At 39.4% G+C, this 26,867-nt stretch overlaps 1 protein-coding gene across 5 annotated transcripts; it reads right to left on the reverse strand.

Moving 5' to 3' along the window:
- Positions 1 to 530: 530 nt before the first annotated feature.
- Positions 531 to 26,822, reverse strand: LOC133467594 (cilia- and flagella-associated protein 54-like). Of its 5 annotated transcripts, none has more exons than XM_061752633.1 (56): positions 26,167 to 26,819; positions 24,845 to 24,950; positions 24,617 to 24,766; positions 24,336 to 24,501; positions 24,176 to 24,234; positions 23,915 to 24,058; positions 23,628 to 23,747; positions 23,308 to 23,409; positions 22,690 to 22,882; positions 22,505 to 22,603; positions 22,296 to 22,408; positions 22,097 to 22,205; positions 20,858 to 20,934; positions 20,543 to 20,662; positions 20,323 to 20,449; positions 20,133 to 20,188; positions 19,334 to 19,462; positions 19,061 to 19,241; positions 18,856 to 18,989; positions 17,548 to 17,745; positions 17,381 to 17,473; positions 17,118 to 17,306; positions 16,898 to 17,016; positions 16,680 to 16,827; positions 16,368 to 16,523; positions 16,164 to 16,286; positions 15,878 to 16,000; positions 15,439 to 15,559; positions 14,104 to 14,193; positions 13,899 to 14,025; positions 13,317 to 13,419; positions 12,819 to 12,892; positions 12,537 to 12,734; positions 11,998 to 12,164; positions 11,802 to 11,926; positions 10,491 to 10,700; positions 10,173 to 10,369; positions 9,681 to 9,816; positions 9,470 to 9,587; positions 9,041 to 9,394; positions 7,442 to 7,529; positions 7,103 to 7,273; positions 6,946 to 7,012; positions 5,936 to 6,121; positions 5,509 to 5,595; positions 5,289 to 5,408; positions 5,097 to 5,144; positions 4,843 to 4,984; positions 4,610 to 4,743; positions 4,376 to 4,530; positions 4,168 to 4,285; positions 3,880 to 4,027; positions 3,336 to 3,490; positions 2,987 to 3,133; positions 2,790 to 2,911; positions 531 to 2,168 (listed from the first exon to the last, which is right to left on the reverse strand). In XM_061752633.1, exons 1-55 carry the CDS (start codon positions 26,319 to 26,321, stop codon positions 2,798 to 2,800), a joined length of 7,389 nt encoding a protein of 2,462 aa, XP_061608617.1. In that variant the 5' UTR covers positions 26,322 to 26,819; the 3' UTR covers positions 531 to 2,168; positions 2,790 to 2,797. The 5 variants fall into 5 exon arrangements, 4 of the variants coding, with proteins under 4 accessions (XP_061608617.1, XP_061608619.1, XP_061608618.1 ...); XM_061752635.1 differs by lacking the exon at positions 531 to 2,168 and adding an exon at positions 2,283 to 2,600 and having other exon boundaries at positions 3,336 to 3,391; positions 26,167 to 26,820; XM_061752632.1 differs by lacking the exon at positions 531 to 2,168 and adding an exon at positions 2,285 to 2,600.
- Positions 26,823 to 26,867: the final 45 nt, after the last annotated feature.

Raw genomic sequence — 26,867 nt, forward strand, 5'->3', positions numbered from 1 at the left:
GACAGCTGGGATAGGCTCCAGCACGCCCGTGACCCTAGTGAGGAGAAGCAGCTCAGAAAATGGATGAACAGAGCTTCAAGTAAGTTATTACTAAGGCCAGGTAAAGACACCACTCTCCGGCAAATTATCGGCCCTTATCACTAATTAATGTAGATATCAAGATTCTTATTATTATTTTCAATGATTCCATTTAAGCCCACATTTAAATGGTTTAAAACATTAGATTCTGCTGTAATAATTTTTTATTCAAAAAATAAGAAAAATAGAATCAGTCTATCCACTCTTCAGAAAAGTAAACAGGAGGGAGGCCTAAATGCTCCCAACTTTAAACACTATTATTTAGCTAACCAATTACAATACCTCGTCAAATGGTTGCACCACAGTGAGGAGTGGGATTCTTGGCTAGAATTGGAACAAACAGACTGCAACCACATCAAACTACCAAAACTTCCATTTATTTCTACTAGTCTTAAATGCCATAAATGTTTCAGGAATCCAATAATCGCATCCACATTAACGGCTTGGTGGCAAAGTTTAGAATCAACAGGATCTCAATTAGCTCCCAGTATGCTCTCCCCAATTTGGCATAATCCAGATTTCGAAATTAATAATATACCCCTTCATTTTAGTACATGGGAACAACATGGAATTAAACACCTACAACAACTATTTAACAATAATGTTTTTAGGACACGTGATGAATTGTTCCAAGAATTCCAAATAACAGCCGGAAACCTTCTTCAATACAATAATTTAAAAGCAGCAATAAAAAAAAAGAATACCAACACTCCAGTGCACCCTCGAACTGCCGGAGTTTGTCAAGCAAATAATGAAATTTCTCCCGCAAAGTAAAAGAAATCTCTCGTAAGTTTACTCCAGAGCACCCTCGAACTGCCAGAGTTTGTCAAGCAAATAATGAAGCTTCTCCCGCAAAGTAAAAGAAATCTCTCAAAAGTTTATAAATTAATTTCATGTACTAAATCAATGCACTTACTAATCACCAAACGGGGAAGAAGACCTCTCCATGTCTGCTGACCGTAGCTACTGGATACAGATTTGTAACAATATGTTTAGAATGACAAAAACACAAATCTACAGCTTATACAATATAAAGTGCTCCATAGAACACACTTTACTTAGTATACTATGCATAAAATGGGCTTCTCTCCATCTAATATATGCGTGCAATGCACCAAAAGTACCCCAGACACCTATTTTCATGCTATATGGGAATGTATACCAATTCAATGCCTTTGGTCTTCGGTTATACAAGAACTCTCGTATATTTTAATTCCACGTTCCCCAAGATTGTGCATACTTGGCGATTTAAGCACAATTGACCTCCCTAATAAATATTCACAATCATTACTTGTCACGTTAGCTACCGCTAAGAAAACAATTCTATTAAACTGGAAAAACAAAAAAGCTATTAACATCAATCAGTGGCTAAATCTCATCAAAGAATATATTGCGTTAGAAAAAATATCAGCAGAACAAAAAAATAAATTACACATATACGTAGATACCTGGTCACCTTTCCTCAACATGCTAAATCTAGACTCTTGATTCCTTTGCCTGAGTAGGGTGCCATTTGACATTTGACAATAGCAAGACTATTTTCATAAAGTAAACAATGGAATTCTATATTCTTTGTTGTCGAGGTTGTTGTTGTTTTATTATTATTATATTTATTTTTATTTGTATTTTTATTTTCACACATTTTAGATCGGTTTGCATTGTGAAAAGACACATGCATGGTGTGGGGATATTCTCCTCTTGTCCCTGTGTTTGCTGCTCCGGGGTCTGTGGGGGTGGGACTTTTTTCACTCCTTCCTGATCTCGGGGGTGGCGGGGAACCGCTAGGGCGACCTCCTGGTGAATATTGGTGGTGTGATGGTGACTCGCCCATGTTCTGTGGGTGCTGGGGCGGTGCTGGCTGGTGCCCACCTGGGTCCCCCACTCCGGCTGCTGGTGGGGCCTCCCTGTTGCTCCTCGGGCCTGCTTCCTCCTCTTCTCTCCGTTCCTTGCGGTCGCCTCTTCCTCTTCCCATGGGGGAGCCGGGCGGTTCCCTGCGGGCTGTGGGGCCTGCTGTGGGGTTCTTGTGTTTGTCCAGGTCTTGGATCTTGCCTTCGCCACCATAGGAATGGCACACCGTCATAAATGACCAACTGTATCATGGTTGGAATTAATACACAAAGGAAGCATCTGTAGTATTTAAAATTTCCAAAGCATACATTTAAATATCTTTCCACACATTTTTGTAATGCGTCTGCAATAACCTGTTTTCTGTTCCCTTAAATTTTTTAAAATAATTTTTAAATGACATGGATGTTCAAAACACCATAGAATTACCATTGTATGGTATTTATTTAGGTCTTCCTCACTTTCTAAATCCTGACCTTGAATTACTTTGCAGGCAGAAGAAAATACAGTCCCTCATTCATCTTTATTGACATTTTTATTTGTATTCTTAACAGAAATGGCTGCTATCCCAGTCATATTTTTTATTAACTCATGATATGACTTGGAAGTTCTATGCTCCAGATGTCCCAGCTTGCACCGGAATGGCTTTGTCACTGCACCGATATCGAAAATATGGCCTGGAAGGAATTTTACATGAATGCATCACACACCGATATACACTTATACAGTTCAGACACTTTTTTTTAAATATAAAAATACGTATAGATGTATCTATAGATGGTAGTATTCTGCCATTATGGGGGCAAGTTAAGCCATTTGCATGACATTTGTCATTATAGATCAAAAGTATTGAAAATAGTACTTACCTTTTTTGCTAAGTTGTTTGATCTAACATTGGCAGGTAAGGGAGGTAAATGTTTCTGGGCCCAGGAGGAGAAATAGAAATGTTTCCATCATCCAACAAAACATTCTCACCAAACTCACACAGCTGAGACAAGGAGAAAAACAGACTTAGCTATAGTGTTTATGTACAAACTGTGTGTGTGTGTAGTAATGTTTCTACCTGTTTTTGCAAAAGTTTATGAGTCAGATTTCGAAGTTTGCCACTCTGTGTGCTTTTTAGGCTGCTAAGACGCAAAGTGGCTCTAATTAGAGTCATGCTGGATCCCGGTGGCATGCGAGTGCGTCCTGACAGTAGGCTCACGGCTTCCTATAAGTATTCGCACGCATTAGAGTTACAGTGGTGGTTATCTACCAACTACCTATTCAGGTTTAAATACCGAATTCAAGTAATTATCTCTTTTATTCCCATTTTGTTGCAGTTTTTTATATAACATGTTATATGATGTTATACAAAGCTCATCACTGTCTGACTTTTTTCTATTCTCAAGATGTGTTGTTCGTGTTGGTACCTGCAATAATGACAAGCCGTCATCTCCCCTCCTTCTTCGTGATTTTAATTGTGAACCTTCAACCAACAAAAGGGCTTGAGTGTCGACATCTCCTAATTGAGCACAGTCCTCCAAGCTCTGCTTTAACACCTGAGCTGCCTTGTCATGAAGCTTACCTTTAAAAGACGTTTATAAATATACACTCCTCACAAAAAGTTAGGGATATTGGGCTTTCGGCCAAAATTTCAGGATGGACTTAAAATGTACTAGAACCTTTACAGGTGAACTTAATTTGACCTCCAATAAACCTTTGAATGCACATCACATGTCATTCATCCTGAAATTTCCCCAGAAAGCACAATATATGTTTTTGTGACTGGTGTATACATTATTTTTTTCAAGTCAGACACAAAGGGTGAAAATAATAAAATTAATTTCTTCGCAGTGTTAAATCTATCCTTGTGTTTGTTTTAAAGCTAAGATCAATAAAATACCCATTCTTGTTTTTGCTACACAAACCTCTCAGAATAAAAGCCTGAACATGAGAGAAACCACAAAGACAGACCTGGATTAGGAACAGTGACATCGGCGGCCTGTACAAGAACGCAACGGAGCAGCGCCATGCGGCAACGTAGCCACAGAGCACCTCCGACCCTCTCACTGGCCTCAACTGCTCCGGGGCAGTCTCCATGATGTGTGCAGTGTTCAGTTCCCTGTTGACAGAACAGAACACAACTTGCCACATACATCAGTGCACACTATACTTTAAGAAATCAGCCATTCTTGTCACATTCACACACAAATCTATTTTCTTTCCAGACATTTTTTGTTATGAATATATAGCAGATGTGACCTGTTCAGTTTCAGTTTCAGTTTCAGTAAGCGGGAACTCAGAGGTTGGTTTCTTATAATCTGGTATGGCTTCTTTAAAGTCCTGCAATAGCGCCAATGATGAAACTGCCATTTCAGAACTGAGAATGTAAAGATATGAAACTAATTATTTGCATAATATCATAGGTGGTATGTGCACACAAACATGAAACATGAAAAGCTGCTTGAACCTTTGTGCAACATGTCCTTGCTGCAGGTAGAGGTTGGCCTTGAGAAGATTTGACTCTATTTTCAATTCCATGTTCTCAATTTCACTGTAGGAGGGACATGGGAGTTTCTCTAATATGGAGTCCAAAAAGAGGGTAGCTGCTTCTAGTAGCAGGTACTACAGCAGAAGAGACGGATAACAGATAAAGACAGGAAGTTAAGTTAAGCAAAGATTGGAACAAAATAAAAATAAATACCTTGATCTTTTCGAGCGTGAGGGTCTGCTGGGAAGCAAATCCCCTCACTTTTGGCTTTTCCTCTTCTTGGTCCAAGACTTCAGAGTCCATTGGGACTTGTTCATGTTCTTCTGGGTTCACTACATCATCTGGCACTAATCAGATATGTATATTGTTGTTCTGAGTTTAAACAGTATCATCCACATTGAAAGATGTCACATAGAAAAGTATATACAGTATTGATGTTTGCAGACCTGGCTCAGACGGGCCATTTACAGTGCTACTGAGGGCCAGGGTGAGTTGAACACGTGCAAGGTTAAATCGGAGGCTCAATGTGGATCCATAAAGCATGCTGACCTCTGGAGAAAGCTCACAGCTCACAAGTTCCTCCAAAGCCTAACACAAAAATCAGAGAGTCACTCCTTACACTGAGTGCAAAAACAACAAATCCTGATGCACTGAACATGGACACAATGACAAAACACACAAAATAGAGCAGAGCGAGTACCTGAACATTGTCCAGGAGGGACTTGTTGTTACAAAACAACTGTTCTGACTGCAGAAAGAGCACATTGCATTATCTAATTATGTTTTATGGCGTTGTACACTGTACAATTGAATCCAGAAGTAACAACACTATCATGAGATATTCTTAAATTTGAGTTAAAAAGCAGCAATAGAAAAGTGAGTGTGTGTTTACTTGGCGAGACTCATGAGTGATGTAGCGTCCATTAGGGAGAAGAATCCCTGCCCCTCTTGAGAGCCGCTCTGTTTCCTTTATGGCCTCAGAGAAGAAGTGGAGTTCAGTGAGAGCACGTACCTGCAGTAAATATCAGCAAAATAAACACACATACAAAAATCCGCCAGAATCATTAGAGTAAATAGCATGTAGGAGCGGTCACCAAAACACTAATGCTGACCTTAAGTATTCTGCTTTCAACATTGCGTTGAACGTCTCTGCACACTGTCCCCACAAGATGCTGATGAAGTGCCAGCGTGGGTAGAAGCTGAAATTGCAAACTTTATTTAAAACATTACAATCAAACACTTATTGAACACTTTATTAGTTACACCTACGCAATTCAATGAGATTGTTAGGTTTGTAAAAGTCATGAATTTCTCAGCAGGATGCAGTATGTTCTCGTGCAAACTACTACCTCGATAATACACATTGTTAAATAAATAACTCTCTGACAAATTATTGTCAAAACTGATAATAATAATAATCTTTGCAAAGGCAGAATTTTTTTTATATAATTCTTATATTGGATCTCATCACATTGTGCAGGTGAAGTTAAAGTTTGTCGCCAGAGAATATTTGCGCATTTTCATTAATGGCGTGTCTACCGCAATGTAGTAGCCTGCGATGAACAGCCATTGGCAGACGAAGTTCAGGCTGGCGACAGTGGCGCTGAGGTCGGCCCTGTGGGGTTCTGAGAAAAGGTCGACCCCGGGGAGTAGTTTATCACTGATGCTGTATGAAGCATACTGGAGGTCATCCAGGGGGTGAGCCAGGGAGCAGCACAGCACACACTACAGAAGGTGGGGATCATAGATACCGCATATAAATATATATATACACTTCTCACAAAAGGTTAGGGATATTGAGCTTTCGGTTGAAATTTCAGGATGAACCGAAAATCTATTAGAACCTTTAAAGGTGAACTTAATTTGACCTCTAAACGTTTTAATGCCCAATTGTTCAATGTTTCAGTACTTTTTTGCCCAACTTGCTGATCGGAAATATTCAAAACGTGTTTGATTCTTGAATTGACGAATTTCTTAGAATGTCGACTTATACTGCCTTTCAGTGACTCGTCCATTCTCTCTGTATCTCTTTTGCAACCTGCTTCTGACACTGTGACACTCTAAGCTCAGTGGGCACTGCCCTTTGAAAACACCTTATTTGAAGCCTTGCAATGGCAAGGTACTGTTGATCAATTGTTAGGTGGTATTTGTTTTGGGCTCATGAAGTCAAATTGTGAGCAAAATGATGACGAGGACTGTTTAATACCAATTCTAATTGAACCAAGAAATGTATTGGTCGATACATGGATCAAACATCTGTTATGAATTTTGGTGTTCAGCTCTTTGTTCGAGAGCAGAAGGTTGTGCAAAAAGTACTGAAACAATGAACAGTTGGACATGCATTCAAAAGTTTAGAAAATGTCAAATTAAGGTCACCTGTAAAAGCTATCGTGCGTTTTAGGTTCATCCAAAAATTTCACGCAATAGTCGAAAATCCCTTTCTTTTTGTGAGCACCTGTAATGTGAATGAATATATGTACAAAAAATAAAATAAAAATGATACAGCTGAAATCTTGGTGTTGAGACTGAGGGGCAACCAAACAATTTACCTTAAAAAGGTGAGCTGACAAGAGACAGCACTTGGTCCTTTGGCTGATATCTGAAGTTAGAATATACCTGATACAAATAGCTGAAGTGTCAAAGGCTCATGTTGTCAACAAGTACAAAAAAAGCAAAATCATTTTAATAAATCTCACTAGAACCCACTGTGCAATTTTAGCAGTGATCACAGCTGCCTGGAGACATCCCCAAATGCCAGCCTGTCTCAGCGTTTGTTGCAGAGTGCCACCCCCAAATGATACCCAATCCCATTTATCGATCACCGCTGTGCTGTGTAAGGCAGCATCTACAGCTTTACTCCAGCAAGAATGTGCCATTCTGTAGGGAAAAAGAAAAACAGGAAGAAAAAAATCCAGGACAATAATGAAAGCTGGCAACCTCTTTAACCTAGTTTGGGCTGTGTAATTGCATAGACAAGGCTTAAAATGAAAAGACTTGTTTCAGCATGCACACATTTACAGACTGGAGAGAAAATAGATTTCTGACCGTGTGTTTAAGTCATAGAAATGCAGGTTTCCCATTTCATGCAGAGCAAATACACTGAGGAATTCTTGGTTGTTGGTCTGGAGATATTCTGTAAGTAAGGAAAATAAATATTTCACATCTCAAATTTGCCTGATGCCGAAACTGAACACAGACTGTCAGGGCCTGGAAGGCTTTCTCTGCTGGCCTAAACAATACGGAAAGCACTGACCTACATTTACAATTTAAATTATAATATTTGTTCCATGGAATTTTATTAATTTATTCCCAACAGTCTATTCTTTTTTTCCGTAGTGTTTCTCCTGGTTAAACTATTTCCAGTATGTGTATGTTAGATTTTTTTAAATTAATAATTTTTTTTTTTTGTCCTATCAGATTTCAGGCTCTGTGTGCCGCCTTGTCAATCTAATCTTCCCAAGGCCTTCACAATCAATAGTGCTGGACGTAACCTAAACTATATTAGCAATAGGACTGTTTTTTTAACCAATCAGATTTTAAATTCGCCTTGCAGGGCCAGCCCAATAACTTTTTCAGCCCTCTCATTGGTTGGTCAGAGCAAGATTTCTTACAGCAAACTTTGACAAGCCAAACATGTCTATAGAGATCTGCGCACATCAGCATCTCTGGTGAGTAGGAGATTTTATATTTTTTATGTTTTTCTCAGGCGGCACGGTGGACGACTGGTTAGAACGTCAGCCTCACAGTTCTGAGGACTGGAGTTCAATCCCCGGCCCCACCTGTGTGGAGTTTGCATGTTCTCCCTCCGCCTGCGTGGGTTTTCTCTTTTTTTCTTGGAGATTTCAGCATTATTACTTCAGAGAGCCTTGGAAGAAGGACACCTAGATCTTGTGTTACAATGGGGTAAAACCATATTTGGATTTCATGCCAGGTATGTAGTTTTACTCAAATAAATAATTATTTTTGATTGTTGTCTTGACTTTACAGCGGCACGACTGGTTAGAGTGTCTGCCTCACAGTTCTGAGGACCGGGGTTCAATCCCCGGCTCCACCTGTGTGGAGTTTGCATGTTCTCCCCGTGCCTGCATGGGTTTTCTCCGGGCACTGCTGTTTCCTCCCACATCCCAAAAACATGCATTAATTGGAGACTCTAAATTGCCCGTAGGTGTGAATGTGAGTGCGAATGTTTGTTTGTATGTGCCCTGCGATTGGCTGGCAACCAGTTCAGGGTGCACCCCGCCTCCTGCCCGATGATAGCTGGGATAGGTTCCAGCACGCCCGCGACCCTAGTGAGGAGAAGCGGCTCAGAAAATGGATGGATGGATGAATGTTTTTCTCATGTTATTAGATACAAATTTATTCTGAACTCCTCCAGAAGATGTAGAGTTACAGTATGTAATACAGTTGTGTGCTGTTACATTACGTTTTCATATAGTATTGATGGTTTCTATTATTGCAATGTTATATATAGTGTTGGTATTAAGAGGTGGATTAAGTTGATTAAGTCTCTGTTTATGGCCCAGGTACCACATATGAAGCCTATAACTGCTAAACACCGTCATCTTAAATTAGTTTTCTGAAAATTATCTTATTATTATAAGTTATCTGCAGCCTTTGTACTTGTCATGTATTTTGTGCTCTTACCTGTGGATGCAAAGTACGTAGAGATGATTCTGGGCATGCAGTCAGGGCTGACGGGGAGATTGTAGAGAGTGTCCGGAGTGACGTAGTCTTTATTAATCAGGTCCCAAGGCTGGATGTTTGGTGTGGTCATAAGTATGGGATTGAAGTCAATCAGGTCTGATGTGATCTCACAGCACTGCTCAGTTTCAAAACCCGGTTGCGTATGAGCCAGTAGCAGGAGCAGTAATGATCGGCAATAGCGGAACACTTGGAGACAATGCGGTATTCTTTCAACGGCTTGACGGTAAAAGTGCAATGTGTTCGCCACATCTAGAGGAACACACACAAGGAGCTGGGAGCGCTTCATTTCTGCATCTTAATGAAACACAAAACACAAAAACATGACTCCCATAATAAAAACATGCATGTAGCTACAGTTGGTATTCTAACCTATGAGCTCAGTTTCTTCAGTCGGCGTGATCTTCACTACGGAGCTTGATGACTGGTGGGTAGACTGAGGAACCCACCCACTGAACAGGTGGCACCCTGCATAACTCTTGTATGTTACCTAAAACACAAAAGGGACAAATACACAAACAGAACAGGATGCTTTGAAATGCAGTGGAATAATTTCCTGAATGATGATACTCTAATGTGCTACCTCCTTTCCAGTGGCCCACCGAGTCTTGACATGGTGTGGTTGTGGGACTTTTGAACCTCCATTAGTCCGAATCCTTTCAAGGAGCTTCCTCTGGGCGAGGGCCAAGAGGGGAGTAACTGTCAAGGCGTATCGTTCACTAGGATGACACAGGCCACGTTCACATTTATTGTTATTATTGATTGCAGCATGTTATACAGTACAGTATGCATGTTTTTACCATGCCACTCATATTACCAGCCAAATATATGCTTATTGGCCAATACAAGAGCTGCTTTTACAAATCCCCCGGTGCATTGTGACATACAGAGAGGTGCTTCTAAAATTTTAGTTTCTTTAACCAGCTAAATAAAAGGTCAAACTACAAACATACCTGCATATGATGCAAATTTGTCTAAATAAAATATCAAAACAGTATAATATTTTGTTCAGCACATTTCCGACACAGCTCTCCTCATCTTGTGCTTAAAACCCGATCATTACATTCACATTTACCGGGTGTATGAGTTGAAAATTAAGGCAAAATGTGCCAGGCGTTCCCATTTGCCATTGTCATGGAGCAGCTCCAGAGTGCGCAACACCAAATTGTGGACAAAACGCATGTCCACTTGGGTGCAGTCATCCAGTGGTGCTGAGAAACAGAGACTGAACTCTTGTTCCTCCTCAGTCACGCTGTCGTACAAACGCCACAGCTTAAGGTGATAACAAAGAGGTGGTTAAAACTGGACAAAACAAAATGGACTATGCTAATGGTTGTGCTTTACTGTTTAGAACAGACGGCAACGTGTATGTATTATTGTGTATGTGACTTACTCCCAGTCTGCTTAGCATGTCCATGATAAGATCTGTTGCAAGCACTAATAGAGGGGTGAAGGTGTTGTGCAACTCATCTGATGTAACCAGGAAGGGAGGTTGAAGCTGAGAAGCTGTCTGTTCTAATGCAATAATTCTGTTGCTTTCTTCCCACACAGTGTGACAGACTTTCTGCAAATTCGTCCAGTGACCTCCGCGGTGGGCTAATACCTAAAGAAGAAGAAGAAGAAAAGAAATGCAATACATACCACAAAAAAATTGTAATACAGTACTTGAATGCAATTTGTAATTGATGCAGCTATGTCCGAGGTAGGAAAAGTATGGCCATATACAGCCTGATTTGTTCTTGAGTCTGGCCCACTGAACATTTACATTGTCAAGAGTCCTGTAATAATTGTTGAATTAATGCAGCCATTTTACCTTCTAAAATTCACTTCAAATGTATTTATTAATTTTTTAACTGATTAAATAGCTATTTAATTGATTATTTGCAAATCAAAAATCACCAAATATTGGTAAAATATTTTCTTATTTAAATAATTGGTTAATTACATTTACAACAAATAATAAAAATTAAAACAACTGAGCAAACATTAGTTTTATTATAAAAACATTGACATAAATTACAACAATATTAGTAATAATTCATTATAATGAAATTAATAATACATAATAAAAAAATATAATTTATTATTTTATTATTAAAATGACATTTGTAAAATCATAAAAAATGTTGCTTAATTAGTTTTCATTAAAATAATTATAAATAGTAAAATTTAACAAGCTTATACATTATTAATATTTTATTATTTTAAAACAAAAATTGAAATACAAAAATATTAGTAAAATAAAACTTTATTGAATCATTCGTACATCAATTACCACTGGTTAACACATCTGCCTCACAGCTCGGAGGACCCGGGTTCCAATCCGGCCTCGTCTGTGTGGAGTTTGGATGTTTTCCCCATGCCAGCGTGGGTTTTCTCCGGGTACTCCGGTTTCCTCCCACATCCCACAAACATGCATGGTAGGTTGATTGAAGACTCTAAATTGCCCCTAGTGATGAATGTTTGTTTGTTTCTATGTGCACTGTGATTGGCTGGCGACTAGTTCAGGGTGTACCCCGCCTCTCGCCCAGAGTCAGCTGGGACAGGCTCCAGCACACGTGCGACCCTAATGAGGATAAGCGGTATGGAAAATGGATGGATGGATTGTATTCTTTTTTTTAACCTCATATACAAGTGACCTGGCCCATGTGTCTATTTTAAAAACCAAATGTGCCCACCCCTTGTCTATGTTAACAAACTGTACCATGGCCCTGCGTAGATGTAAAGCAGCTTTCTCCAGTGAGTCCAACGGCATGTTTTTCAGCAGCTCAGGCTTTTGAGGGTGGCGTTCTGCCTCCTCACAACTTTCGTCACTGTCAGAACTATCCTCTATTGGAAAAAAACAGAGGCAATGTTTTCACTTTTTCACTTTTTTTTTTTCATTGTGTCAGCTTACCTACCATTTTTCTCACAGTCTTTGCTGGAAGCATCATCGGACAGATCAGAGTGTGACGAGTCTCTCTCTGAACTAACTTCGCATATGGTGGCTTGCTGTTCCTGTAAGTTCCTCTTCACAAGGACACCAGAGTTGGCCAGAAAGAAGATCGAGGGCTTCAAGTGGCTGTATCTGAAACATACAGAACATAATTTTGTCTGTACCTGCACAATGCAATGAGATACAATACAAGAGCTGTATAAAATAATCAGCATTTACAAAGTTATACTATAACACTTGTATGCTTGTAGACAACCTCAATGTATACCTCATCCTCTGCACTGTTTCATACATTTCAATGATGAAAGCGCAATTAGAGAGTAATTTGCTTTAATTTGTGGAGAAATTAATAATGTATGTATATATATATTTGAAACATGTGGAGTACAATATTAGTCATCTTTAATTGTCATTGTTACAGAGGTACTGAGATTATAAACCCTCACACATGGTTAGCAATATGTGGCAATGGGAAGTAAGTGGTTGTATGAGATATGTGTGAACCTGGATTGCAGGGATCCTTCATGCAATGGGTGAAGATCCTTTTCGAATAATGAAAGATGTGCCTGAGCGATGCTGTAATTGATCTGAGACCTCCACACTCTCTCCTCTGAGCACCTCCTTCTCAGCTGAAGCCGCCTCGAGTGCCGTTCCACAACAGTATTCATTGAACTCAGCAGACGCTCTACAGCCTTCAACTCTCTGCGCAATGAAGATAGCATGCCATCGAGATCAACACAGTTTTACACGTCTCACGCACACCTACTGTATATGTATATAGTCTACCTGACAGTTCTCGCTGTCAGAATGGCACCACGTCTAAGTTTCTTCCGTTTCTTTGGAGACTTTTTTGTTGTCTTCTACAATAAAAGACATCAATTTAATAATTAATTTATTCATTAGTTTTTTTTTATATGTACATACACACAGTCAGGTCCATAAATATTAGAACATCAATACAATTCTCATCTTTTTGGCTCTAAATACCACCACAATGGATTTGCAATGGAACAAACAAGATATCCTTTAACTGCTTCAATTTGAGGGTATTTACATCAAAATCAGGTGAACGGTGTAGGACTCGCAACAGTTTGTAAATGTGCCTCACATTGTTTTCAGGTACCAAAAGTAATGGGACAATTGGTTGCATGGCCATGTGGGCATTTATGGCTGCCAATGGCTCCCCGGCCTCTGGTTGAGGACCTGAGTTTGAAGGAAAACACCACCTGGGTGGGCCATATATGCCCCTATGTATTCCCATTGCATAGCCATGTGTACTTTTACCTGTGATGATTGACCTTCTGTCGCAGTGGACTTATTAGTTTCTTTATCACACAAAGTGTTTCTCTCCAAACATTTGGCAGACATAATCATTTCGTCATCTCTCCTGGCAGAGACAGAACCATTTGCAAACTGTTATGTCATTATCAACATGAGCAAAATCTCTACAATGTATATTTAGTGTAAAGTCAATCCATCCATCCATTTTCTGAGCTGCTTATCCTCACAAGTGTCGGAGCCTATCCCAGCTATCTTCGGGCAGGAGGCGGGGTACACCCTGAACTGGTTGCCAGCCAATCGCAGGGCACATACAAACAAACAACTATTCGCACTCACATTCACACCTACGGGCAATTTAGAGTTGTCAATTCACCTACCATGCATGTTTTTGGGATGTGAGAGGAAACTGGAGTGCCCGGAGAAAACCCACGCAGGCGCGGGGAGAACATGCAAACTCCACACAGGCGGGGCCGGGGATTGAACCCCGGTCCTCAGAACTGTGAGGCAGACACTCTAACCAGTCGTGCCGCTGTAAAGTCAAGACAACAATAAAAAATAATGATTTATTTTCGTAAAACTACATACCTGGCAAGAAATCCAAATATGGTTTGACCCCATTGTAACACAAGATCTAGGTGTCCTTCTTCCAAGGCTCTCTGAAGTAATAATGCTGAAATCTCCAAGAAATTTGAATGGTTGCCAAGCTGCATCACTATGAAAAAACACAAGACACGCAGGGCTGAATTCAGGAATTGTCGATTTGAAACAGAATATGTTGCACGCTACGTACTGATTCGATAAGCATGCTGTAGCTTGCTAGTGAAGATCCTCTCACGCAGTGTGGCAGAATTCTCAGAACCACTCAGTGAGGGGGAACTCTCTATGGAAACATACATAGTGGCCATTATTTGAATATGGTAGTGAATATTCTTGTGACATGCAGTGTGAGGTGATGTGATGTATTTTTTTTTTTTTTTTTAATTTGAATTAAATTCTGTTCCTAAGCGCGGCACGGTGCCCGACTGGTTAGCGCGTCTGTGTTAAAATGGGGTCAAACCATATTTGGATTTCTTGCCAGGTATGTAGTTTTACTAAAATACATATTATTTTTGATTGTTGTCTTGACTTTACAGCGGCACGGTGAACGACTGGTTAGAGTGTCTGCCTCACAGTTCTGAGACCGGGGTTCAATCCCCGGCCCCGCCTGTGTGGAGTTTGCATGTTCTCCCCGTGCCTGTGTGGGTTTTTTTCCGGGCACTCCGGTTTCCTCCCACATCCCAAAAAACATGCATGGTAGGTGAATTGACAACTCTAAATTGCCCGTAGGTGTGAATGTGAGTGCGAATGGTTGTTTGTTTGTATGTGGCCTGCGATTGGCTGGCAACCAGTTCAGGGTGTACCCCGCCTCCTGCCCGATGATAGCTGGATAGGCTCCAGCACGCCCGCGACCCTAGTGAGGAAAAGCGGCTCAAAAAATGGATGGATTGATGGATGGATATGTTCCTAAGCAGACCGTTTGTATGTATTACAAAGTGAAGAATACAATCGACAATCCAAAAACAAACGTTGAGTAGTTTGGAATTCAAACAAAAATTTCTGGAAATAATGCCTCAAAAGTAAAAAACAACAATAACAAAAAAACATCATCTTCATTATGCAAATCACTACAAATACCAAGATGTGCTTCTTTGCTTGCCCACAGACACGGTATAATTCTAGAAATATCGATAAAACACCAATACCTGATGTTCTACAAACGTTACTTTTTGTTCCCTTGCCATTCCTTGTTTGTCAGACAGCTTCAAGGGGCGAGTAGTTTTACTTAATTTTCGTTTGATATTTATATTTTATTTTATAGTGGGATTAATTCTTCATTACTTTCTTGTATAACTTTATTCCTGAATGAAAGTTACCAATGTTAAAATGGGAATTAAAAGGTTGTTGGAACAGTTAGATGTTTTATGATGTCATCTATCTGAATAGAACAAATTACAGCATTTAATTATTATGAGTAGAACAAATTATAGCATTGAATTATTATTATTTCCTAAGGAAAAAGTTTTGGGGAAATTCAAACTCCTTGATTGTTCGACTTTGATACTTTAATTTAAATATAGTTTTTTACCTTTGACTTTGTTGGGATCTGCATCAGCTGTGATGACCTCCTTGAACTTTCCATACAGTACCTTCAGTTGAACATATTTTTTCATTTCTTCCTTTCCTGCAGCAGGATCCTCTGTCTTTGACTAAGAACACACATACAGAATAACACAGTAAATGGATTGAAAATTGAAGCTTCAATGAATGTAGCAATAGCAATTTTGTGACTGTCCTCCCACATCCCAAAAACATGCATGGTAGGTTGATTGAAGACTCTAAATTGCCCGTAGGTGTGTATGTGAGTGCGAACGGTTGTTTGTTTATATGTGCTCTGCGATTGGCTGGCGACCAGTTCAGCACGCCCGCGGCCCTAGTGAGGATAAGTGGTACAGAAAAGGGATGGATGGATGGAAGTCTGAAAGACAGAGAGGCCCAAAAAAATTAAAAATAGCATTCATCTTTACCGACACACGTTTGCGAGCAAGTCTATTAAGCCGCTCTTGGGCATCAAAGACGTCTTGGAGAAGAGCACGACCACAGTCTATCACCGCAGAGGCCTTCTGATCCTCCTTCAGTCCACGCAATGCCTGGCCATAGAGGATAGTTACTGACAAAACTAAACTAAAAAATCCCAGATTACAGCTTCATTATTTAGAACTAAACACTGTTTGCATTTCCAGTGGTCTCTTAATGATGCCGCAGTGGAGGACCATTATTTATTGACAGGGGCTGAGACATGTGCATACACACCTTGGAGAGATAGTTGGTGATGCAGGCAATCATGTGCATAAGACTTTCCACTGTGTTTCTGGGCCATTTTTGTTTGAGATGAGCTTCGTTCTCTTTGAGTACATTTAAGCATTTGGACAACAACTGAAAAATGTAACACAATACCAATTTGGTTTAAATAATGCTACACTGGGAGAGGAGGTAGAGTCTAAGTGATGTTTTTACCTTTATTGCTGGATCGCAAGGGATCTGATGGAAGATAAATGGAACCAAGAGGCCATAACAGCTTCCAACAGTTTGAACAGCGGAACTGCTGTCATTTAGCCACATAGCCAAGTCCATGGCTACCAGCAATCGTTCACATTCAGCTAGTCTGGCTTCCTGTATACATTACACATGAAAATATTGTGTATTTAAATCCGTGTGGGGTGAACAGAATATTAGATTTCTTCAAATAAATAATGACTTTTTCACTGCTAATACTGATTAGATTTCTTACGTTGGAGTCAATGACCCCAGGAAATATAAAGTACAAACCTGTTTCCAGACAAAGAGTCCACAAATGCTGCCCGAGTCACAGAGGAGTGATTGCTGCTGGATGTTGATATCCGTCTCAATGAAGATGGACGTGAGGAAGAGCTGACACAGGAGTGGAGACGAGCATTGCAGATACTTCATATGGAGCCTTTAATGAGAATAGAGAAGAATGAGATAAGCAAAGAACAAACTTTACATAATAGTTATGAGCTCCTCACGCTGTTGAAGCAAGTCTATCCGGTGGTCTGTCAGGCCCACTGTCAGGAAGGGTAAAATGGCTCCATAATTCCTTGCAGGCTCTCTTTGCAATGTCAAACTGTTTGGTTTGATATGCTACCTGAGAAGACGCAAAAAAAGTTACTTTCATCGTTTCATGATAAGACAATTCTACAACACAATATGTGCACGTGTGAAACTCCCCATGAAAGCAAAGTGTACCTGTGCCAAGTGAGCCCACGACGAAAGCATTGACTGCGGCATGGAAGTCATCAGTGGGAAGGTCGACGCGCCAATGGCGTTGCCCAGTAACTTCCCTTGGCAGGTGTATGCCGCGATGGCAAAAACATACTTCTGGTTCGGTTCCAGCCGCTCCACCTTCAGCTGCCACTCACCACATATTGCTGGTACCTGCAAACCGTTTGTCTTTTTAGCATGCGAACGTATCAAGTCTTAGATGACAACATTTTGAATAAAAACCATACCAAATTTCCAGTTCCTGCCAGGCTGCAGTCTCCGAGGCGGACTTTCAGGTCGATACCCTCAGCTGGACGTCCACACAGTTGGTACCAGCACACCTTGATTGATGTAGGGAGGAAATGAATTGTGAAAAATGTGTTGCTCATGCACTCGATAACTTCACAAACCTCACTTGTTCCTTCATGTGGTACGGAGCAGGAGCAAAGGTTAAGGAGCGGTTAGTGCGTGAGATTAGGACGGGACGAAGTGGAGGGATTTCCTTTTCTTCCTTCATTACTTTGACTTTATTTTCAAGTGCAAACTTTGGGTTGTTGGCGATGTACAGTTTTCTCTCTTCTATTGCTGCCTTCTCGATTAAAACACATGCTTCCTGGTGAAAGTGATAAGAATGAGATATTTATTGTTTATTCGTAAATATCAGTAAGCAGAGTGAAATTAATCCTTATTCATGGCATGTCAATTATATACAGGACTTTAAAAACTTTTTTAAAATGCACTACAACCTTTACGGGTGAACTTAATTTGACCTTTTCTAAACTTTTGCATTGACATGTCCAACTGCTCAATACATCAGTATTTTTCACACAACTGTTTAGGTCTAACAAGGGGATGAATGTCAAAATTTAATGTCATGTTTGATCATTGAATCAACCAATACATTTCAAAGGATTTGCACTTCTATGCCTTTCTGTGACACTTCCAGTCGTTCTGATTCAGTTGCGTTCACTGATAATGCTCTGTCGAAAACATCCTGTTTGAAGCATCGCAATGCTCAGGTACTGTTTGTTGATCAATTGTTAGTTGCTGTATTGGTCTCATGATGACCAAATGTGAACAGCGTCACGAAGAGGAGTGTTTAAATACCAAATATATGTAAACCAGGACATTTGTTGATCGATTCATATATCACACGTTATGAATTGCTCCATTCAGCTCTTTTTTAGAGAACACCAAGTTTTGAAAGGCGGCACGGTTAGAGCGTTGGCCTCACAGTTCTGAGTTCACAGTTCAATCTCCGACCCTGCCTGTGGGGAGTTTGTATGTTGTCCCCGTGCTTGCGTGGGTTTTCTCCGGGCACTCCGGTTTCCTCCCACATCCCAAAAACATGCATTAATTGGAGACTCTAAATTGCCCGTAGGTGTGAATGTGAGTGTGAATGCTTGTTTGTTTGTATGTGCCCTGCGATTGGCTGGCAACCAGTTCAGGGTGTACCCCACCTCCTGCCCGATGATAGCTGGGATAGGCTCCATCACGCCCGCGACCCTAGTCAGGAGAAGCGGCTCAGAAAATGGATGGATGGAATTTTGCAAAAAGCACTCAAACATGGAAAATTGGACAGAAAGTAGAGAAGGTAAAATGAAGTACACCTGAAAAGGTTCTAGTGAATTTTAGGTTTGTACTGACATTTTACCCAAAAGCTGAATATAAAGTATAATATATACTTTTTGTGAGTAGTACAGAAATATTTTTTGCATACAACCTCTAGTAGATTCCTGGTCACACTGGACTCATTTGACTTCGTTCCATCATACAAAAGCAAGGCCTTCTGGATCAGAAAAAGTGCTTTGGACACTTTGTTCTTCTTGATCTTGTCCAAGAGATCAGACTCTGTCACTGGAGACATTAAACACTATTAACATCTGAAACTGCTTTAGTTATTGAGCACTGTAGCGTAAGAGGCTCGCCTGCATTTAGCTGCATTAACTTGAGAGATGCCCGATGGTGGATGATGTCCAGTTCAAGAAGAATGTCTATCGCAAGCATAGCTGTATGTGTAGACTGATTAGATCGATCCCTTTTAACATCTGACTCTATTTCTTCCTTTTGCTTCTCAGTTATTTCAGTCTCTCCGTTTCCATCTTGCCTCTTCAGAGAGCACGAGAGGACAATCACAGGACCCAAACAGGAAGATAGGAACTTTTGTAGAAATACAGAAATCTCCTACGGACAGTACGTACCAGCAGGTAAGTAATGTCAGGGGGCGCTGAGCCATCTTGGGGCATCAGTGTGACCACACGCTTGACCAGAGCCTCAAAACCCTTCTCAACTACCATGCACACCTTCTGAAGAAGCTCTTTACGTGACCCCTGCAAACAAACAAAAATCCACAGCTGCTTATACTCTGGTGCCTTCAGATACAAGTGACCCAACTTACATGTGTTTGATGTACGACTCGTTATTCGGACGATTTTTTGCTTTAACTTTAGAACGCAAAGTTGAGATACGAGCGATGTATGGTGGCAGTGAATTCAGTTCAACTCACTTCACAATAAGTATCAGCTTGTCAAATATTGACCAATTCATCAAAAAAGAGGCTTCAAGCTGTTTAATACCAATCCCATTTGGTTTACTGTCAAACTATACATCAAACTAAGAGAATTTCACGTGTATTTAAAACAACCACATACGTAGCTTTGCCTGAGGAAAGTCCGCGTAGTTTAATTCTAACAAACAATGCAAAACACCATTGCATGCAAACCATCGATAGTCCGGGTTTTAAAGGCAACGGATATTTAAACACAAACGGTGGAGCAACACATGTAGACAGATAATATTAAATTAATTTTTATTGAATTTACAATCTATGAAAAATGACTAATATAAAGGCCCATTCATTTCAATGGGAACCTTACCTTGGTTTGCGAACGTTTCAGTTTGAGAATGGGTTCACGGAACAAATTAAATTCGTATCCCAAGGTTCCTCTCTAATTTATTATGAACTATTGATTGATTCTATGTAAAATGCAGTTCACATACCTTAAGCAGAGTGAAGCAATATTTCTTTCCACTACCAGCTTTGACTTTAGGTGGAACTATGGAGAACAAACACAGGTTTTAAAAATTAAAACATCTAATAAATGTATAAATGACAGTCTCTTTCTCATCTGGTAGCGAGGAAGATCTGCAACATGTTTGAGAACAAAAGCAGTGTGATCACTATGCTTACTGCGATCAGCCGCACTCTCGAGCAATAAGACCAAGCTGTGGATCATCTCTGCTGTCTTTATGCAGTCAACTGTTGCCAGGTCACAGGCAAAGGCCACCTCACACTGCATGGATAGGCACCACGCCCACTGTACGGGCAAGGGGAGAAATAGCAGCATGCACCAATTAAAAATTTATCAGATGGCAACTGTTTAAAAACACTCTTACAGTTCATGTTTTACCTTGTCATGGTCCTGTGTGAATTCTGGGTTTTTCATCTGATCCATCAGAATCACCAGCTTTAGCTTCCCCCACAGAAAGAGTAAAACATCCCAAACTAGTTCTACATCTGGCTGTGCCTCCTATAAAACAATACATGCACACATCCATGCTCTTTGTCTGAAGACTTTGAAAGTCCTACATCCCACATATACATGTAACATATCAGGTTCATCTCCATAATCTATAGCTGAATGTCATGTTTTTTATAAGCTGCATAAAAACACAACATTGATATAGTGTAATATAAACATGGATATAGTGTAATGTAAACTTACAGGAACAGAATCACAAACTGCCTTATGCAGAGTCTCTGTCAGGCCAATGATGCAATCGAGTGACCCCCTGTACCTGTCTGTCGAAAACATTGATGAACAAGGCCATGTTGTGATTTGAATACAACTCAATCATCAGAAATGGGTTTGCTATAAAAACATAATTTTGCTCGTGATAGAAGCTCACATGGAGGCATACACTACATCAGTGATTACCAACCACTTGTGTTTTGTGAGTGATGATCAGATGTGCTGAAGAAAATGATCCAATTTAACTTTGGTTCAAAAATGTTTTTGTTCACCTGTCTATGCCAGCGGCAAATAGTGACAGGCAGAGCAAATAAATGCTCTTTCACTACCATCACGCGTCATCATTATTTCAGCATGAGGGCCATTCCGTCTTATAGGTGCCATTAGCTTGTTGTGACTCTCAAAATAAATTGACACTGTTGTCTTTTATCAAATCTAACTCTGATAATTGAACTACTCAAAATGTGTAATTGCCCATCTTATGCAACTTTATATTCTTGTCATGATTTTATTGTACTGAATCTAATCATTTAAATAACAGGAGTCAAAGTAATGCTAATAGTGTGTTGACATTAAGCAAATTACAGAGATTCAACCAAAGATATATGTTGAAAATAAGAAAATAAAATTTTAAAAATATCCTTTAGGTAACCGAACTGTGTTGAGATTTAAACCCCTCCAGTTATAGTTAAAATATCATTAAATATAAAGAAAAATATATGAGTCACCTTACTTTTGGCCTTCCCATGATCTGCAGAGGAGCTGCATATGATGCAACTTCCTGTGGACCATTTGAATTATGCAATAATCCAAATTTTTCAAAAGGGTTAACGTGTTAGCGTAACAGGATTGAGTAAAAACGCGGGAACACGACTGAAGTGTGCACTTTAAGAATAAACCAAAGGAAAATAATGTTAAAGTATTGTTGGGATGAGGCGTAACACAAATGTGTAAACAAAAAAATATTTCTCATGCAGGTATTTCATTTTAAAGATTAATTTTAGAACGTGTGGACAGCAATGTGATACATTTGCAGGACACTTGGCTTAATAAAACAATGTATTTTACAGTTAATTTTGCAGACGCAAATGGCAGCAATTTGGTGAAATGGCCCATAAATAATATATTTTCTGATATTTTTGTTTGATGGTGTGCTGTGAGATTTGCTCATTAAATGTTGGGAAACACTGCACTAGTAATCACTTCTACTACCAGTTAAGTCCTCTCTCAGGCGCCTTCTATGGGAGGATTTCAGCGTGCTGAAACCATTTATCAAGGCGAGCTCGTATTCTGACTTCCTGAATGCAGGCCCTTCCACAATCTGACATACACAGACAGCATCCTTTAAGACATTCATAAAATGATTTTCCTCTACTTTTGCACAAAACAGGACAAGCAAAGAAGAGCTCACAGTCAAAATCTGCAGCATCAATCGTGAATGTTCGGCGAAAGCGTCCGGTTGCTTGTACTGAATCATTAACTTAATGAACCTGACGGCGGTAGTGACAGGCACTTTGTGTTCTCCTGTAGTAAGATGACACATCACAACACACTCATGAAACTGATCACAGAGTGTAGAAAATGAATAAAAATGGACAGAAAATAATAATAATAAATTACCTGCAGTAGCTAATTCCATCAGAGTTGATGTTGTGGACAGTGCACTGAGAGGTACAGAAGACTGTTCTTGACGTTTCTGGTCACAGGTCGTAGCCACTCCTTGATAAAACAGAAATTCCAGTTGCAATCTCACCAGCAACATTTTCTCTTTATCACCTGTGCTTTTAATTGTTCGTTTTACTAACCAGATAATATACTGATGCCAGAGGCGAAGAGTTCCAGGACCACCTCCTGCAGCTCCAGCTCTTCCGGCAGCCTTGCCTGCAGCGGGCGCATGGAGCTGTCCCACAGTGCTTCACAAACGCCCAAGAATTGTGCTGCACTGCTGTCAAAGAGGCCCATCAGCATTCGCTCTGTGGCATTACGAGGCCACGGTATCTATAGCACATTTAGATCACTTTAGTTCTTTAAAATTGACAATGCCAAACAAAAACAAATCTATGACATTTAAATGTCTTTATCATGGCGCTTTGTTGCCCTATTGGTGAAATAGTGACAAGAACAAGTCAAAAACTGGAAAAACAAGAACGACATCTACATCGGCAATTAGGTTTGCAAAATTTTGGCAATTTTCAAAGTTGGAATCTTTCAATGGGAACTAATGGTAGTTTATGGGAATTCACTAAAATGACGATTGGCTTTTAATAGCTGGGCTATCAAATTTACCGCCAAATTTCAGCATCAAAGCAACAATGTAAATTGTAAACTCAACAACACGAATAGTCTCCTTGCTGAATATTGATTTTAAATCAGCAGTATTCTATAGAGCGCATTTATAATTGCTTTTATAAGCTTTTCTTTACATTCGGAAAGTCCTTTAGAGTAGTTTTGCTCTTGATTGTAATCATGTGTTTGGGTTTCCTCCTGGTCTCAAACACAGCCCGCTTGAACATCATGGCAGCCAGCTGGAAGAAAAACATTTTTGTTTAAAATAAACCAGTTAACTGAAAAAAATCATTATGAGTTTGGAACGAAAACTAAAGGTGGTAGTTAAAATCGTAAAATGATATGCATCATGATTTGCCTTTCTCATCCTTTAAATGCCTACTGATATTGAAGGATATTATTGTAGCAAAGAAGTATGACATTACAGTATTAACAAAATATTAAAGTAGTTTAATGCCTTGATGGAGGCTTCTCTGAAGGCCCTTTGAGTCTCTTTGTTTGAAGGACCACTATTCTCCTTATCCTTCTCCTGCTCTGCAAGGTCATTGATTTTTCCAAGTGCTCTCCGGGCAAATTCCTGTTAGCGTTCAAAAACATAAAAATATAAAATTCAAAGAATTGCTCTTGATAGACATTCTTTTTTACTGAATTTTAGCATTAATGAAGATAGTTTAGGCTTAAGGTCAGGTTGGTCCGGAGTTGTCGTCATTTAGGTGTCTGAACAGAGTGACAAGTAGGGTTCACCTCTGCCTGTAGGGAAGCTTGGTTGTCATAGTAACAGTGACAGACAGCACAGTAGAGTTTCACAAGCCATGGCAGATGTTTAACAGTCATGACAGGCATGGTTGACTCTAAAGAGAGGCTCGCCCACAGAAGGTACTCCAACGCCTTGAAGGGATCACAAAAGGAAAAAAAATATTAAAATGGATTTCCAATTATATCACAACATGCTGCTTGAGGTGAAAGGAGAGTTTTAAGGATTTGACGTATCTGAAATCAGCATACCTTTGCACTATGATTCAACGCCATCAGGTAACTACACATTTTGAAGATGTGCAACGTACCTGGAAAAGGCAAGTATGGAAAAGAAAATATAAGTTTTGGCCTAATCTGTCTCACCAAAAAAACATGCTGGACATATATTAAGAAAATTGAAATAGTCAACCATTATAAATAATCCAGCAGAGGTGCTTGTTCTGCTGAAAAGCCTGCATCATTATCCTGATAAAGTTCAGCACATGCAGCAGTTTCGAAAGCCCCTTCTGGCTGAGGACCATGGGCCTTTTCTCCAACTCAAATATACACAGCGCACAGCCCAGCATTGAGCGAACCTACATGCACACACAGACCAGGACACAAAAATAATACAATTATCAGCAATGTCTTTGCATGACAACATTTGTAGTGGCAAGGAAGACAAATGAACAAAATTCAACAACACAATACCTTCATGATAAAGACATCTTGGTCTGTGTCAAAACCGTCTGGAAAAAAGCAGTTGACAAAGTGGTCAACATCTGTAATGTCACTTATACTAGTTGAGCAGAACTGAAGCAGGTGCAGACTGTAGCCTTGCGACAGAGCCGTCTGGTACAACTGCGTGAATAAGAGACAAATAATTTAAAATAAGATTAACAAATAAACTGTCTCAAATACAGACAATTTGACAATTACCTTCAATCCAGTGAGGAAATCTCCAATCTGTAACATGCGCTCCTGGTACAATTTAAAAGGCAGACGTGGTTTGAAGTTTCGCCAGATCTCAGCCAGCAGTGTAATCCTTCCAAAGTTATTTAAAACAAAACACTCAACACAATGATGACAGTGGTAACAGGGCACCTCATTATGGCAGTTTCACTCCCTTATTGGGGAGTTACTAATTACGTGTAATGAGATTATGTAATTTAATTACAGAATTGTTGTAATTGTGTTCCATAATAGTACTGGAAGAAAATGTGTAATTAAATTACAGTTGCTTTTGAAAATTTCCATGATTACACTTTTAATTACATTTGAAAAATAGCTGTAAAAGCTATTTATTTTTCATTTGGCTTCATCTTTCTAAAGCCCACACTTGTGATTGGCACAGCCATTCTGCTGTATTTTCAAACATGACATATTTTTCCAAATATGACCTCGGAGCACCACCTTGCTGTGCAATCTATTAGTTTGTCTGAGATTTTGAAAAGGTTAGCCTCATAGTTACAACTGAACACTTTTATCTTGATATATGGAACATTCACTTATCTGGGTTGTTACAATTAATGAAGCTTACCACCACCATGGTGTGACTGAGGAGTCAATGAATAATGCATGACATTTTAAAGTGCGAGTGTCTAGAAAAGCGATATGTAAGTGTAATGCATTATTATTATTATTTGTCATTTGGTCAACATGGTATCATGTCTTCCACATTTTTAATTATGTATTTACATTTCATCATGTTTTGTTGTCAGTTTATTTGTATAAAGAACAAATATGTGGTTAATTCCAAAACAATTAACAATGAATCCACCTTTTTCAAGGAAAAATACAAAAATGAAAATGTAATCAAATGCAATTAGTTATATTACGTTGAGAAAGTAATTGAAATATTTACACTATTACATTTTCAACAGGGTGACTTGTAATTGTAATCAACTACATTTCCAAAGTAATCCTCCCAGCTTGTTTGTAATTATCTGTTCCATAAATTCAGAAAATAGATGGATGGATGAAAGTTGAGTATCATGTATTGGGATAGTACATCACCTAAAATAAATCCTCAAAGCATATATTTCAAATTGCTCCATTACAAGAAAATTACAAGACTCACGAGTCGTTGATACGACTCATAGGTACCAAAACAAGAAAAAAAAACGTTTTTTTGTTTTTGTTTATAATATTAATAACTTTGTTTCGAATAAGTAAAACATTGCTCCAAAACATAGTGATGTGAATTTTAAAACATCAATTAATAAATAACGCCGTGCCGGTTACCTAACTAGCTAGTTTACCCTTTAAAATAAGAGACGTTGTCCTGGCAGGTCGACGACGCCACTCGTTTCATCACGGTCATAAACGAGTTAATGTCTCGCTCAAAAGATACAATGACCGGGTTTCTTTTGTCAACTTTGCCGTAATAGGTTGCTGGTAAATCCATCGAGGCCATAATAGTAATCTTCACCTGCCAACGAGTGTGGGGCAAGGCATATCACCATAGTAACGAGGAGGACGCTGAATAAACCAAACTCAGACACTTGACGGTGATGCGTTCCCGTCATCAATAATGTCGGAATTTTTAAACTTACGGTTTCGCAATTGCGTCTGTGGAGATAAAACTACAATCTTAATGCAGTAGAGTATTAGGAATACAGTACGTGCATTTACACACGTTATTTTGTTTGGTAACCTTTGTCTATATAGGTACTACATCATCATGTGTCCTTAGGACCCTTTTAAAGTATTGTAGACATGTGAAAACGTTTACCACTCTTGTTGAACAACGACATGGAGGTTGGTGGAAGCCATAACCCCACTACACATTTTAAATTTTAAGGAAACTGTAATCAATAGACGGATTTGTAGAGTTTTATTTAGTTATTTAAATTTAGGATATTTGAGATACACTAAAATCACACTTTACTTTGTTTTTAAATTTTGTTATATCTGGCCAACAGCTGTCACTTAAACTTGAATACATTAGATGAATTTGTCT

Source organism: Phyllopteryx taeniolatus, chromosome 17 (genome assembly GCF_024500385.1).
Source record: "Phyllopteryx taeniolatus isolate TA_2022b chromosome 17, UOR_Ptae_1.2, whole genome shotgun sequence".
Lineage (NCBI taxonomy): Eukaryota > Metazoa > Chordata > Actinopteri > Syngnathiformes > Syngnathidae > Phyllopteryx > Phyllopteryx taeniolatus.

Excerpts from the sequence above, each read along its gene's own strand:
- LOC133467594 (XM_061752633.1), bottom strand. The coding sequence starts at position 26,321 with ATGGCCTCGATGGATTTACCAGCAACCTATTACGGCAAAGTTGACAAA. Across the intron at positions 22,883-23,307 it reads CTCTAAAGGACTTTCCGAAT|ATACCGTGGCCTCGTAATGC; the intron begins GTAAAGAAAAGC and ends AATGTGCTATAG. Across the intron at positions 11,927-11,997 it reads CAAAGACTGTGAGAAAAATG|AGGATAGTTCTGACAGTGAC; the intron begins GTAGGTAAGCTG and ends TTTTTCCAATAG.